General features: G+C 50.5%; 1 protein-coding gene across 1 annotated transcript; it reads right to left on the bottom strand.

Moving 5' to 3' along the window:
- Nucleotides 1–5,344: 5,344 nt before the first annotated feature.
- LOC129541311 (olfactory receptor 6B2) lies at nt 5,345–6,283 on the bottom strand. The gene has a single exon (XM_055403138.2). It carries the CDS (start codon nt 6,281–6,283, stop codon nt 5,345–5,347), a length of 939 nt encoding a protein of 312 aa, XP_055259113.2.
- Nucleotides 6,284–15,037: the final 8,754 nt, after the last annotated feature.

Below are 15,037 nucleotides of genomic sequence, written 5' to 3'. Positions count from 1 at the left end.
CACGACTTAGCAACTGAACAACAGCAACACAACATCTCGATTCGCACGTGATGACTGTATTACACGAGAACCGATGTGCCCAGAGATCACCAGCAGCTGTGAGCCTGTGAGAAGACACAGGGTCTCCTGGGAAGTGCTAACGTGGGAGCCCCGGACTCACGAGGGTTTCCCGGCCTCGGTCTCCATGTGGGAAGAGGTCTCCGTCTCACCAGCTCGGCTCTCACAGGTCTCTTGCTTCCTCCTTACTGTCCTATTTTCCTTGTCTTTGAAACCTATTTCTTGAACAAATGCTGGGGGCTGGGAAGGATATGCAACTGTCCTGTTCCTGATGGAGTCTGTGTTCCAGCTGAGGAGGCGGAGGACCCAGAAACACTGCAAAGGCAGCACTAAACCCGAGGAAACACGCTACATACGTGGGTTGAGGGCGCACGACCCAGAATGCGGCTCCTGGCACATCGGCTGTTTAATCTGGAAGGAGTCCAAGAAAATGGCAGGAAGAGGAGGGTCACCCTGAAGCCCCAGCACCACCATCTCCCCTGGATCAGGTCATGAGACACTCCCATGAGAGGGGCTCTTCCTGCACCCAGAGCAGAGGAGCATCCGTACCTCCAAGGACAATATGATGCTGAGAAGGAGCCAGACAGGCCTGGCTGAGGTTCCGCACTTGCCCTGAGTAGCCCCTGAGCCTCCTAGTCCACGACTGTCCACATCACATAGCATCACACCTCTAGTTATGGTAACTTCTTCAGATTTCCTTTCTTTATAAAGGCTCCTGTGTGTCACCAAATTTCTATTACATAAATACTTTTCTCCTGTTATTCTGTTTTTGTCAGTTTGACTTTAGACCCAGCCAGGTACCTAAGACAACATATTAAAATACAGAGACATGACTTGACAACAAAAGTCAGTGTGGTCAAAACTGTGGTTATTGTAGAAGTCATGTATGGCCATGAGAGTTGGACCATAAAGATGGGTGGACACCAAAGAATTGATGCTTTTGAACTGTAGTGTTGGAGAAGACTCTTGAGAGTCCCTCGGACAGCAAGGAGATCCAACCACCAATAATCGTATAGGAAATCAAGCCTGAATATTCATTGGAAGGACTGATGCTGAAGCTCCAGTACATTGGCCCCCTGATGGGAAGAGCTGACTCATTGGAAAGATAGGGAAGGCAGGAGGAGAAGGGGACAACAGAGGATGAGATGGTTGGATGGCATCAATTTACTGAATAGACTTGAGTTTTAGCAAGTTCTGGCAGATAGTGAAGAACAGGGAAGCCTGAAGTACTGCAGTCCATGGGGTTGCAAAGAGTCGGACATGATTTAGCCACTGAACAACAACTGATCACCAGTGCTTTGGCTAATTCGTACTAGATTATCTGGTTCCGTGAAAAATTGTGCTTATTTAGAAATTCTGGACAACTGGAGCTCATCATCCTTTGCCTGCACATAGGACAATGGCTGTGTTTTCTTTTTCAGCAAACCCTTTGTTTGGGAATAATTTTAGAGAAGCTGCGAAGATAGTGCAGAGGGATCCCACAGTGACATCCCCGCCCCACTGAGGGCACATCTCACACAGCACCGGAGTGCCTCAGGTCTCTGGATTAACCTCAGTCCCTGCCACCAACCAGACCCCAGCCCTGCTGGGATTTGGTCTTGTGTCCTTCTCATGGCCCTCTTCCATTTCAGGGTCCCATATGGTTTTCACAAAGCCTGCATTGTTCACGTATTGTCCCCTACCCATGCCTGTCCCCTGCTTGGAGTCCAAGAGCAGTAGGGAGCCTGGGGTTCTCTGCTGCAAAACAAGTTCTCCAGCAGCTGCAGAGAGAAGGCTTTCACCAGGCCAGTAAATGCAAACTCTTTTGGGTCCTTCTGGAAAACCCAAGAGGGGCGAAGGAAGACTCCCTTCCCAGGAAGGTGGGTTTAGGACTTGGGGGGTCTTAGAGCAGGGCCTCCCTGACTCCACCGGCACTGGCAGCCTGCAGCTGCTTGCCCCACGCCTTGGAGACCACCTGGATGGCACCTGAGCCAGCATGGGGACAGGTGTCCTTGGTCTGCCCGGTCCATGTAAGGCTGTCGTTGAGGCTGGGGGTGATGTCAGAAACGGGCTCAGCACAGGGCCCACAGGTGTGTCGTCAGCACGGGTCTACAGGTGTGAGGGCCATTTCTGGAGCACCCTTGAGTCTTGGTGATGGGACTGGAAAGGGGAGTCCTGCACAGTCCCTGCCCCAAATCGGCTGCAGGGGGCGGGCATGCATGCCCAGGCATGTCTTCTCTCTCACACACACACGCACACACATGCACACAGAATCACTCAGCCAGGATGCAGTGTACACACCACTCTCTCGAATCACAGTAAAATAACAGACACCAGCATGGAAGGTGCTGGATCCCACCTGGGGTCCGCCAGTCCTCACTGTGAGAGTGGCTTCTGGTGTCCAGCAACTCGCAGGCCAGCCACAGGACCAGTGTGAGTGGGACTCGCTCTGGAGAGGAGCATTGCCTGGGCGGCTCAAAGGCGCCGTAGTCTTGGCTTTTTCAGCTGGAGCACGAGGACTCCAGGGTCCAATTACCCTGCCAGGTAGGCAACACTGCCCACATGGCCAATTAGTGGGTCCTCGTGCCTCTGGGGCCGGCTGAGGGCAGGTCTGTGCATCCACATTGTGACCCCCGTTTCACTCCACGCAGCTCAGTGGCCGCGTCCTGGGTCAGCTTCAGGAGCCGCTGTCCCTGAGTTGGGCCTCGGTCCCACACCTCCATGCACAGGAGGGTGGCAGGGAGGGACAGCAGGCTGCTGTGAGGAGGGGTACAGGCCAAAGCCAGCGGCTTGGGACAGCCTGTGTTGACCACACAGAGTCACAGGACCAATGGGACAGGATCAGGCCCTGGACCCCAGCGCAGAACCTCCTCAGCGTCCATTCCTGAAGACAGGGCTTGGCAGGGAGGCTGGGCCACCGCCGGGAGCCTGCATCTCCTCTCTGGCCTCACCCAGACCCTCCCTCTCTCTCTGCTCTAACTCCACTGTCCTGGCCCCTCCCTCCCCCCCCACCTCAGGCTCTTCTTATGGCCCTGCCCCTCCTCCTGCCTTGGGCTCTGGACTTCTGCTGCCTCTGGACTGTCCTTCCCGAAGCACTTTCTCCCTTCCCTCCTTCCCCAGGACCATCTTGCTTTCCTCCCCACGGGATTAGTGCCCCGGATCTGCAGAAACAAAGCACCACAAACTAGGAGGCTTAACACAACACAAAATGATTCTGAAATTCCCACATCAGGGGTGGGAGTTCCCAGCTCCTCCCAGAGGCCCCAGACTAGGTTCCTTTCCACCTCTCCAGCCTCGTCGGTTCCGGACTCCCTGACCATGGACTGAGAGGTTCCCAGGAGATGGAAACGGCTTCTGTCTCAGCCGCCTAGGAGGGAGACAGGCTCTCAGGCCCCTGTGAGTACCCTGCAGTCGCCTCAGCCAAGCCGGAGCGGTGCTTTGGCTGGTGGAGCAGGAGGACGAGGGGGGATCCAGGAGGTGCCCTGCCCCTTCCGCTAAATCATGTGGGGCCATGGGGTCTGACCGAGCAGGCCAAGGGTGGACCAGACACAGATGAGGTTCTTCACACGGCAGAGGGGGATCCGGGCAGTAACTGACCTCTGCCCTAGGGCCTCCCTCCTCCTGCCCCCGGGGTCTCCCTCCACTGGCATCAGGTGCCCGCAGCTCAGTGTCCCCAGGACACACACTTCCTGCCCTTGGGAAGCTGATGTGGGATCCCTGGAGCCCCTGCCCTTCAACCTCCCACCTGCACTAGGTGGTCCCACTGGGTCTGCTCCTTGCTCAGGCTCCGACAGCACACTGCACGCCCCACACCTGACCGGCGTTTCGTGGTCCACTCAGGCCCTGTCTCCCTTGCTGGACCCTGAGGGCCGCCATGGCTAGCTGAGTCTCCCCCACCTTGTTTCTCTGCCATGGACCTTGGACCTGGCACAGAGGGATGACCAGAAAGGGAACCAAATGGTAGCAAATGCACGTGCCTGAAGGGACAAATGCAGAACAGAGATGGGCCGGGGGTCCAGGCAGCACCAGGCTCCGGCTTTGAAAGCCACTCACGTGGCGTTCCCCCCGTGCTGGTGTGAATCTGATGACTTGTTCCTTGATTCCTAATGAGACAGTAAATGACAAAGGGCCTGTGCGTGTCTCTATGGGTGCAGGACCCAGAAAGGTTAAGGGGCAGAGACCCCAGGACACAGAGGCAAGGAGGAAGCCAGATCTCTGGGGCCTCCACAGAGAGAGGTGGTCCATACGGAGCAGTTGAAAAGCCCTGAGGGTGTCCGTGGTCTCTACGGCTGTCCCCCTTTCCACACCTGGCCCTGGTCGTGTGGGTGCTCCTCAGATTATCTCTTATTGATCCCAACTGCCTGACTGACCAGGGTATGAACTCTGCAGCCAATCAGAGCTGTGTGGAAAGCTGTCTGATGTTGTGAGAGCCGTGAACACTCTTGGGCCCACACCTGTGATTCTGACCCTGGGGTCCTCAGGTGGTGACTTCGTGACCTCACCCCTGAAGGATGCTCTTCTAAGTTGCCAGCTCCTCTTCAGGACTCCTGGCGGGCTCCCTGGAGCATGAGGCTGGGGTGTTAGGGCTCCTGGTTCCTCCCTGCAGAGGACTAGAGCCTCTCGTTTGTACCTTGGAGAATTCCTTTGATAAATATTGGTGGGTTGCCCACCAGGCACCATGCAGGGCTGCCAGGGTCTCTGCACATGGCTCTCCAGGGTCCTGGGCACCTGCCTGTGTTACAGGTCAACCGGGATCACCTCATGCAGTAAGAAAACTCATTCTTTCAGCAGTGATGCATAAGGGGTGGGGGCTCATATACAGAAGAAAGAGGGGCGGAGTCTAGCCGGGACCTGAGAGGAACAGGACTTAAGCACTGAAACCAAAGTCTACGGGCCCTGATGACTCCCAGACTCACGTTGCTCTGTGGACACTGGTGCTCAGTTCACTGCCTAGTTCAAGAGCTCCATTCCCTGAAACACTGCACTTCCTTTAGGACGTGAAAACCTCAGGTGACCTGATATATTTTGCAGTTTCCTGAAAGGTGCAGGGCAATTTTAAAGATGAGGAAGTCTCGCTTTGCCTAGCCATAAAATGAGGAAATTCTTGACATTACCACCCCCACACCTATGGTACGAACAATTGTGAGGTGAAGGAGAAAAACAGACGTGGAAGTAAATTTCAAAGTAAACGAAGCACTGCAATGACGCAATGCATTTCTATTATTACAGATAAAACGGCCTCAAAGAGAAGAGCTGCATTTTCAGACTTTGTTTCGGATGAACAGAATGAAAGCCAAGGACATGCCTGCTACAGCGGAGCTCGACCAAAGCCCAGAGCCATTTTCAAGGCGCCCTTGAACTCTTTGTTCCTCAGACAGTAGATCAAGGGGTTGATGATTGGGGTGAGGACAGTGTACAAAACAGAGATGAGCTTGTTGGAGCTCCGTGTATCAATGGCCTGGGGCCGGACATACATGAAAAGCAAGGCTGTGTAGAAGATGGTGACCACGGTGAGGTGCGAGGCACAGGTGGAGAAGGCTCTCCAGCAGCCCGTGGCCGAGGGGATGCGCAGGACGGCCAGGGTGATGTGCCCATAGGACAGCACCGTGGCCACGAGTGGGAACACCAGGATGAGGAAGGCCAGGACGAAGTCAACCAGCTCTGCGGTCGAGAAGTCCGTGCAGGCCAGTTTGAGGATGGGGGAGATGTCACAGAAGAAGTGGTCCAGGATGTTGGATCCACAGAACGTGGCGCTGGAGATAAAGTAGACCTTGATCATGGAGATGGTGAAGCCGCTCATGAAGGAGAAGGCCACCAGCTGGACACACAGCCCCGTGGTCATGATGGCTTGGTAGCGCAGGGGGTGGCAGATGGCCACGTAGCGGTCATAGGCCATGGAGGCCAGGAGCACACACTCGGTGCACACCAGGGAGCTGAAGAAGTAGAGCTGGGTCATGCAGCCCACGAAGGAGATGCGCCTCCTCTGCAGGAGGAAGCCGTCCAGCATCTTGGGGATGATGTCAGACACGTACCAGATCTCCAGGGAAGACATGGTGCCCAGAAAGTAGTACATGGGCCTGTGGAGGGAGGCGCTGCCCCAGACGGTGAGGATGATGGCCAGGTTCTCCACCAGCACGAAGAAGTAGGTGAGCAGGAAGAGGAGGAAGAGCAGGTACTGCAGCCGGGGGGCCGTGGGGAAGCCCACCAGGATGAAGGCGCTGACCTGGGTCATGTTCTCCCCCCTCATCCTCCTGCGCGGGGCACCCAGGGCCACAAGCAACCTTCTTGCCAGATGACGACCAAGGGCGGCTGGGAGAGAAAGCAGAGGTCAGCCTGGGGGTGGGTTTTGACCCAAGGAGGTGGTGCCTGTCTCCTCAGACAGCAGGGGAACAGAAACTGTCTCTAAGTTAAGCCTGAAGCACTCAATGTGGGGGTCTAGGTCTCCTGGGGACTGGACACCCTAGAGCAGGTGGAGCTCTGGAATACCCTGCCCTTTTCCTCCTCCTGGTGACCTTCCAATCGTGTGACTGCTTTTATAGCCTGGACTTCCCCCAAGGAGCCTAATGACCATAAGGGATGTCCACTGTCCTCGGCTGCATTGGAACACACTCGGTTCTTCAGCCGGTTTCAGACATGATTTTGGAAAAGGATACCAGGGGCTGGTAGGGTTTACGGGTCTCTCTGGTCAGCCAGACCCCAGACCCATGGCATCTCTCCACAGAGCTGGGGGTCTGAAGAGCAGGAGGAGTCTCCCAGGTCAACAGGAGACAGTTGTCGCCTCAGGGCCCCCTTGAGATCTGGTAAAGTGTGAAAAGATAAAGGCCCACAGCGTCAGAAACTCCCGAGGGAAGTTCCTGCAAGGGGAGGTGTCAACGGGGTTCTGGAGGAGAGGAACCAGAGGCAGAGGGGCTGGGGCAGCTGATTGGGAGAGTCCAGAATGTTCTTGAGGGGCCTGTCATCACCGAGGGAGAAGCCACCTGCCCAGTGAGCCCATGACCAGGGTGATGGGTGTGCGTGACAGGGCCATGAAGACAGAGCTCTACATGCAGTGTCTGCAGAACAGTCCAGGGGCTGCCCCACACGCTTTCTCCACCCTGCAGGTGGGGCCCCCAGAGCCAGGCTCCTCTGTAGCCCGCCAGGCTCCTCTGTCCATGGGATCCTCCAGGCCAGGATACTGGACTGGGTTGCCATTTCCTTCTCCAGGGGATCTTCCCAACCCTAGCCCTTATCACATGTCAGATGTAACTCACATACGTTCCCTCTTGTAACCCTCACCATGGCCATGGGGAAACAAGGCTCACATTTTTCAGGTGAAAATCTGAGGCTAACAGTGAAAAGTTCAGGGACTCACCAAGACACATGGGTCCTCAGACGCTGAGGCCACGACTCTTCCCACAGGGCGTCAACAAGAGAAACAGCCCATTTGGGTGCGGGCTAGAGATTCGGAATCATTAGGATGGACTGTTAGAGCTTCGGGTTGCCTCTGACACTATTCTAACAGGCTATAAAAGAGAAAGTCACAAATAAATAGTGTCACCAGAAGAGGCAGAGGTCTACGCCATGGTTTTCTTTCTTCTTCTTTTTTTTTTTAATGAATTTAATTTATTTTATTTTTATTTTTAATTTATTTTATTGGAGGCAAATTACCTTACATTAATATATTGGTTGGTTTTGCCACACATTGACACGAATCCGCCCCAGGTGTACATGTGTTCCCTTTCTTGAAGCCCCCTCCCACCTCCCTCTCCCCACATCCTCCCTCCATGTCATCCCCGTGCACCAGCCCCAAGCATCCTGTATCATGCGTCAAACCTGGACTGGTGATTCATTTCACATATGATAATATACATGCTACAATGCCGTTCTCCCCAATCATCCCACCTTCACCCTCTCCCACAGAGTCCCAAAGACTGTTCTATATGCCTATGTCTCTTTTCCAGTCTCGTGTACAGGGTTCAGGTTACCATCTTTCTAAATTCCATATATATACGTTAATATACGGTATTGATGTTCTTCTTTCTGGCTTACTTCACTCTGTATAATTGGCTCCAATTTCATCCACCTCATTAAAACTGATTCAAATGCATTCTTTTTGATGGCTGAGAAATACTCCATTGTGTATATGTACCAAAGCTTTCTTATCCATTCGTCTGCAGATGGACATCTAGGTTGCTTCCATGTCCTGGCTATTATAAACAGTGCTGCAATGAACATTGGAGTACATGTGTCTCTTTCAATTCTGGTTTCCTCGGTGTGTATGCCCAGGAGTGCGATTGCTGGATCATATGGCAGTTCTATTTCCAGTTTTTTGAGGAATCTCCACACTGTTCTCCATAGTGGCTGTACTAGTTTGCATTCCCACCAACAGTGTAAGAGGGTTCCCTTCTCTCCACACCCTCTCCAGCATTTATTGCTTGTAGACTTTTGGATAGCAGCCATTCTGACTGGTGTGAAATGGTATCTCATTGTGGTTTTGATTTGCATTTCTCTGATTATGAGGGATGTTGAGCATTTTTTCATGTGTTTGTTAGCCATCTTTATGTCTTCTTTGGAGAAATGTCTGTTTAGTTCTTTGGCCCATTTTTTGATTGGGTCACTTAGTTTTCTGGAATTGAGCTGCAGGAGCTGCTTGTATATTTTGGAGATTAATCCTTTATCAGTTGCTTCATTTGCTATTATTTTCTCCCATTCTGAAGGCTGTCTTTTCACCTTGCTTTTCACCTTTCTTGCTTAGAAAATCCCATGGATGGAGGAGCCTGGTAGGCTGCAGTCCGTGGGGTCGCTAAGGGTCGGACACGACTGAGCGACTTCACTTTCACTTTTCACTTTCACACATTGGAGAAGGAAATGGCAACCCACTCCAGTGTTCTTGCCTGGAGAATCCCAGGGACGGGGGAGCCTGGTGGGCTTCCGTCTATGGGGTCACACAGAGTCGGACACGACTGAAGTGACTTAGCAGCAGCAGCAGAGTTTCCTTTGCTGTGCAGAAGCTTTTGATTTTAATTAGGTCCCATTTGTTTATTTTTGCTTTTATTTCCAATATTCTGGGAGGTGGGTCTTGGAGGATCCTGCTGTGATTTATGTCAGAGAGTGTTTTGCCTACGTTCTCCTCTAGGAGTTTTATAGTATCTGGTCTTACATTTAGCTCTCTAATCCATTTTGAGTTTATTTTGGTGTATGGTGTGGTTTTCTTATAACTTAACTTCACAGATGAAAATTACACACCAAGAGCTTAGACAATTCCTATGTCCTTTTCAATTCCAGGGGACTGGAATGCAAAAGTAGGAAGTCAAGAAACACCTGGAGTAACAGGCAAATTTGGCCTTGGAGCACGGAATGAAGCAGGGCAAAGGCTAATAGAGTTTTGCCAAGAGAATGCCAAGAGAACGCACTGGTCATAGCAAACACCCTCTTCCAACAACACAAGAGAAGACTCTACACGTGGACATCACCAGATGGTCAACACCGAAATCAGATTGATTATATTCTTTGCAGCCAAAGATGGAGAAGCTCTATACAGTTAGCAAAAACAAGACCAGGAGCTGACTGTGGCTCAGATCATGAACTCCTTATTGCCAAATTCAGACTTAAATTGAAGAAAATAGGGAAAACCACTAGACCATTCAGATATGACCTAAATCAAATCCCTTATGATTACACAGTGGAAGTGAGAAATAGATTTAAGGGACTAGATCTGATAGATAGAGTGCCTGATGAACTCTGGATGGAGGTTCGTGACATTGTACAGGAGACAGGGACCAAGACCATCCCCATGGAAAAGAAATGCAAAAAAGCAAAATGGCTGTCTGAGGAGGCCTTACAAATAGCTGTGAAAAGAAGAGAGGCAAAAAGCAAAGGAGAAAAGGAAAGATATAAGCATCTGAATGCAGAGTTCCAAAGAATAGCAAGGAGAGATAAGAAAGCCTTCCTCAGCGATCAATGCAAAGAAATAGAGGAAAACAACAGAATAGGAAAGACTAGAGATCTCTTCAAGAAAATTAGAGATTCCAAGGGAACATTTCATGCAAAGATGGGCTCGATAAAGGACAGAAATGGTAGGGACCTAACAGAAGCAGAAGATATTAAGAAGAGGTGGCAAGAACACACAGAAGAACTGTACAAAAAAGATCTTCATGACCAAGATAGTCACGAAGGTGTGATCACTCACCAAGAGCCAGACATCTTGGAATGTGAAGTCAAGTGGGCCTTAGAAAGCATCACTATGAACAAAGCCAGTGGAGGTGATGGAATTCCAGTTGAGCTATTTCAAATCTTGAAAGATGATGCTGTGAAAGTGCTGCACTCAATATGCCCGGAAAACTCAGCAGTGGCCACAGGACTGGAAGAGGTCAGTCTTCATTCCAATCCCAAAGAAAGGCAATGCCAAAGAATGCTCAAACTACCGCACAACTGCACTCATCTCACACGCTAGTGAAGTCATGCTCAAAATTCTCCAAGCCAGGCTTCAGCAATATGTGAACCGTGAACTTCCAGATGTTCAAGCAGGTTTTAGAAAAGGCAGAGGAACCAGAGATCAAATTGCCAACATCTGCTGGATCATCGAAAAAGCAAGAGAGTTCCAGAAAAACATCTATTTCTTCTTCATTGACTATGCCAAAGCCTTTGACTGTGTGGATCACAATAAACTGTGGAACATTCTGAAAGAGATGGGAATACCAGACCACCTGACCTGCCTCTTGAGAAACCTATATGCAGGTCAGGAAGCAACAGTTAGTACTGGACATGGAACAACAGACTGGTTCCAAATAGGAAAAGGAGTACATCAAGGCTGTATATTGTCACGCTGCTTATTTAACTTCTATGCAGAGTACATCATGAGGAATGCTGGGCTGGAAGAAGCACAAGCTGGAATCAAGATTGCCAGGAGAAATATCAATAACCTCAGATATGCAGATGACACCACTCTTTTGGCAGAAAGTGAAGAGGAACTAAAAAACCTCTTGATGAAAGTGAAAGAGGAGAGTGAAAAAGTTGGCTTGAAGCTCAACATTCAGAAAACTATGATCATGGCATCTGGTCCCATCACTTCATGGGAAATAAATGGGGAAACAGTGGAAACAGTGTCAGACTTCATTTTTGGGGGCTCCAAAATCACTGCGGAAGCTGACTGCAGCCATGAAATTAAAAGACGCTTACTCCTTGGAAGGAAAGTTATGACCAACCTAGATAGCGTATTAAAGAGCAGAGACATTACTTTGCCAACAAAGGTCCATCTAGTCAAGGCTATGGTTTTTCCCATGGTCATGTATGGATGTGAGAGTTGGACTGTGAAGAAAGCTGAGCACTGACGAATTGATGCTTTTGAACTGTGGTGTTGGAGAAGACTCTTGAGAGTCCCTTGGAGGACTTGGAGTCCCAAGGAGGTCCAACCAGTCCATCCTAAAGGAGATCAGTCCTGGGTGTTCATTGGAAGGACTGATGCTAAAGCTGAAACTCCAATATTTTGGCCACCTCATGAGAAGAGTTGACTCATTGGAAAAGACTCTGATGCTGGGAAAGTTTGGGGGCGGGAGGAGAAGGGGACGACGGAGAATGAGATGGCTGGATGGCATCACCGACTCGATGGACATGAGTCTGAGTGAATTCCAGGAGTTGGTGATGGACAGGGAGGCCTGGCGTGCTGTGCTTCATGGGGTCGCAAGGAGTTGGACACGACTGAGCGACTGAACTGAACTGAAAGGCACTCACGGGATGGCCAGCGTTAGAGTCTCAAGGTCCCCACTTTCTGAGAAAGCTGACAGGACAGAAGGCCCCATGTCCCCACGATTAAACACAAGAACTGTTAGAGATGCTTCAGAGACAGCCATGGCCTCAGATGCTGTACCAACATGAATCTTCCACTTCTCTCAGGAGCAGAGCTTTCTGGTGGCTTGTAAACTGTCACAGGGTTGGGAATTTCCCAATTCATTTCACAAAGTGGCAAATTCCTTTCCACAAAAGGAGAACTGTATGCCAATGAGCTACTCTGTGTGTGTGTGTGTGTGTGTGTGTGTGTGTGGTCTTGCTGTAGTTACAAAACTCAAATAAAAAGCCAGCAGATAGCACCCAGAAGCACACTAGGAGGACGAATGCCACAGACAAGCTAGCGTGCCCGCGCTCAGCATGCGAGCAGCTGCCGGGGGATCAGACGTATCAGGGTGATGATGGGGTCCCGCTGACACGGAAAGGCTTTGACCAAAAATGATTCCAAACTTTGTATACATTTTCCATCCCCAAATAAGTGAATTATTTGAATATTAATATACATGTAATCTCTGACTCAACATAGAAAATAAGCTTATGGTTACCAAAGGGGCACGTGGGGGGCACTTTAGGAGTTTGGGATAACGGATACATACACACTACTACATATAACATGGAGAACCAATGGAGTCCTCCTCTGCAGCAAAGGGAGCTACACTCAGCATCTTGTAATAACCCGTAACCGAAAAGAGTCTGTGGCTGGATCATCTTGCTGTACCCCTGAAACTAACAGAACATCATAAAGCAACTGTGCTCCAACAAAAATGCGAAAACAAGTCAAAAATGTCAGTACCATTTGCTCTAGATTCTCTTAGCAATGACTTCCAATAAATAATGACTTCAGGTAAGAAAAAATGTCTCTCCCTCAGCCAAGAGCCTGTGACATCCCCATGGTCAGTACCAGACTTGCTCACTTTCTGCAGAGACTAGGAGGAAGACGGGTCTCCTTTAAAACCACCGAGAAGTGAGAATGCCACCCTCTGCTACCTACCACAACAATGGGTAAAGAAGTAGACAAGACTGTCATTATGTCCAGATAACGTGTCTTTAACCTAGAAAACCCAAAATATAATTGATTGTTGGTGTTGTGCAGTCACCCAGTTGGGTCTGACTCTTTGCAACCCCAAGGACGGTAGCACGCCAGGCCTCTCTGTTCCTCACCATCTCCCAAAGTTTGCCCAAGTTCATGCATAATTGATTAAGGGATTTGAAAGCGATATTAAAGCTATAGTCTTCCTATATGGCTTCCCAGGTGGCACTGGTGGTAAAGAACCTACCTGCCGGTGAAGGAGACGTAAGAGACACAGGCTCAATCCCTGGGTCACCAGCAAGTAATCATGAAAATGTCCCTCGAAGACACATTGTAAAGCCGTCAATATTTCCAAGTGGATTTTAGAATTTAAGCTGATTATAGTTGTGCATTCATGTGCTAAATCACTTCAGTAGTTTCCGATTCTTCATGACCCCATGAACTGTAGCCCACCAGGCTCCTCTGTCCATGGGATTCTCCAGGCAAGAATACTGGAGTGGGGTGCCATGCCCTCCTCCAGGGGACCTTCCCAACCCAGGCATCTCTTGTCTCCTGCAATGGCAGATGGGTTCTTTACCACTAGCGCTAGCAGGGAAGCTTTGATCACAGTTGAAATCTCACCAAATCTTATTTTCCTTAAAACAGAATGAAATAATCCTTAAAATCATCTTCAAGTATGAACAGATGGGAATATCAAAGAAGGTTCAGGAAAAAGAAAGGAGAGGATTAGTGAAGAGGACTTGCTATTTCAGAGATGAGAAAATACAGCAAAGTGAAAGTAATGGTTTAATAAGAGAAATGTTAAAAATGATGAGTGCTGCCACTTAGTCAGCGGGACAGTGTGAAAACAGTATGCTGCTGTTGTTCAGCTGCTCAGTCGTGTCCGACTCTGCGACCCCATGGACTGCAGCGCGCCAGGCCTCCCTGTCCATCACCATCTCCCAGAGTTTGCTCAAACTCATGTCCATTGAGTGGATGATGCCATCCAACCATCTCATCCTCTGTCGTCCCCTTCTCCCCCCACCTTCAATCTTCCCCGGCATCAGGGTCTTTTCCAAGGAGTCGGCTCTTAGATATCTCTAGCTCTTAGATAGAAAATTCTAAATCCGATCTCATGGGATATAATTCGGAAGAAAAGGGAGGATTGTTTAATGAATGCTTCCAAGGTCATCTGCTAAATATTTGTTAAAAAACTGAACGAGTCTTTTCTTTATATGAAACACCAGAAAGCAGACTTCTGATGGATAAAACATCAGTACTCAAAGGTCCACCAGCCCTGCCCTGCTTCTCCACGGACACCACGGAGTGGAGAGCGTGACCCACATGTGGAGGCAGAAGCCACTCTGGACTTTGGTTGTTAACGAATAAGTCAAAGATTTAGAGTGACATTTTAAAACACCTGGGGGGTCAGATTTCGTGGTGGGGCAGAGAGAGAGCTTAAATGGAGCTGAGCAACTCTGAGGCAACTCCCAGACACCACTGTGTTATCACACCCGCATCTCATCCTACACGCTTTATCACAGAAAATTCTTTACACCCTCACTTTGACCGTTGTTTTGGACAATCAGAACATTGCACAGAGAAGCACAGATTTCTGGCTTCTCTTGAAAAATTGAAAGATCTGGGGAGGGGGGCAGCATGGTCGGAGTTCCCACACACCCACGCAGGCTGGACCGTCAGACAGCCTGGACCCTAGGACAGTGTGAGAACCACTCCTGCTCCCCAGGCTGCCCTCGAGTTGTTAGCACCCACGGCCCCTCTGTTACCTGGCTCCAGCCAAGTGCACAGGGCTCCTGCAGAGCTGAGCCACCCCCACTGCACTGCGTGAGCCCCGTTCCATCTCCTCCTGCTTCTTCTCTGCTTTGCCGTGGGCTCTGCTGAGCAGTGAGACATCTCCCTGACTCGGCATCCCTGCTGTACCACCGTCTGTCTCATCTGCAACTGCTCACCTGTGCCACGGTCTTAGCCCCCATGCCCACAGGCGCCTGACTTCTGTCCCCACACCGGCGGTCCCACAGGTCCCTGTGACCAGCCCGTCCTAATTTCCCGGCCACGATCCAGTTCTTTCTCCACCCGCCTCTCCTCCACATGTGCTGCCTGGGCCCCAGCCGTCTGCTCTCACCGTCCACACTCAGCAAGGCTACCCACTCCCAAGTCTCCACCTAGTGATGCCCACACCCCCGTCTCTCTACCGATCCCGCCCATGTG

This window comes from Moschus berezovskii, chromosome 4 (genome assembly GCF_049115385.1).
Source record: "Moschus berezovskii isolate FMDL1 chromosome 4, NW_MosBer_1.0, whole genome shotgun sequence".
NCBI lineage: Eukaryota > Metazoa > Chordata > Mammalia > Artiodactyla > Moschidae > Moschus > Moschus berezovskii.
Note: the sequence above shows the minus strand (reverse complement) of the source record. Positions and strands in the feature narration are given on the sequence as shown.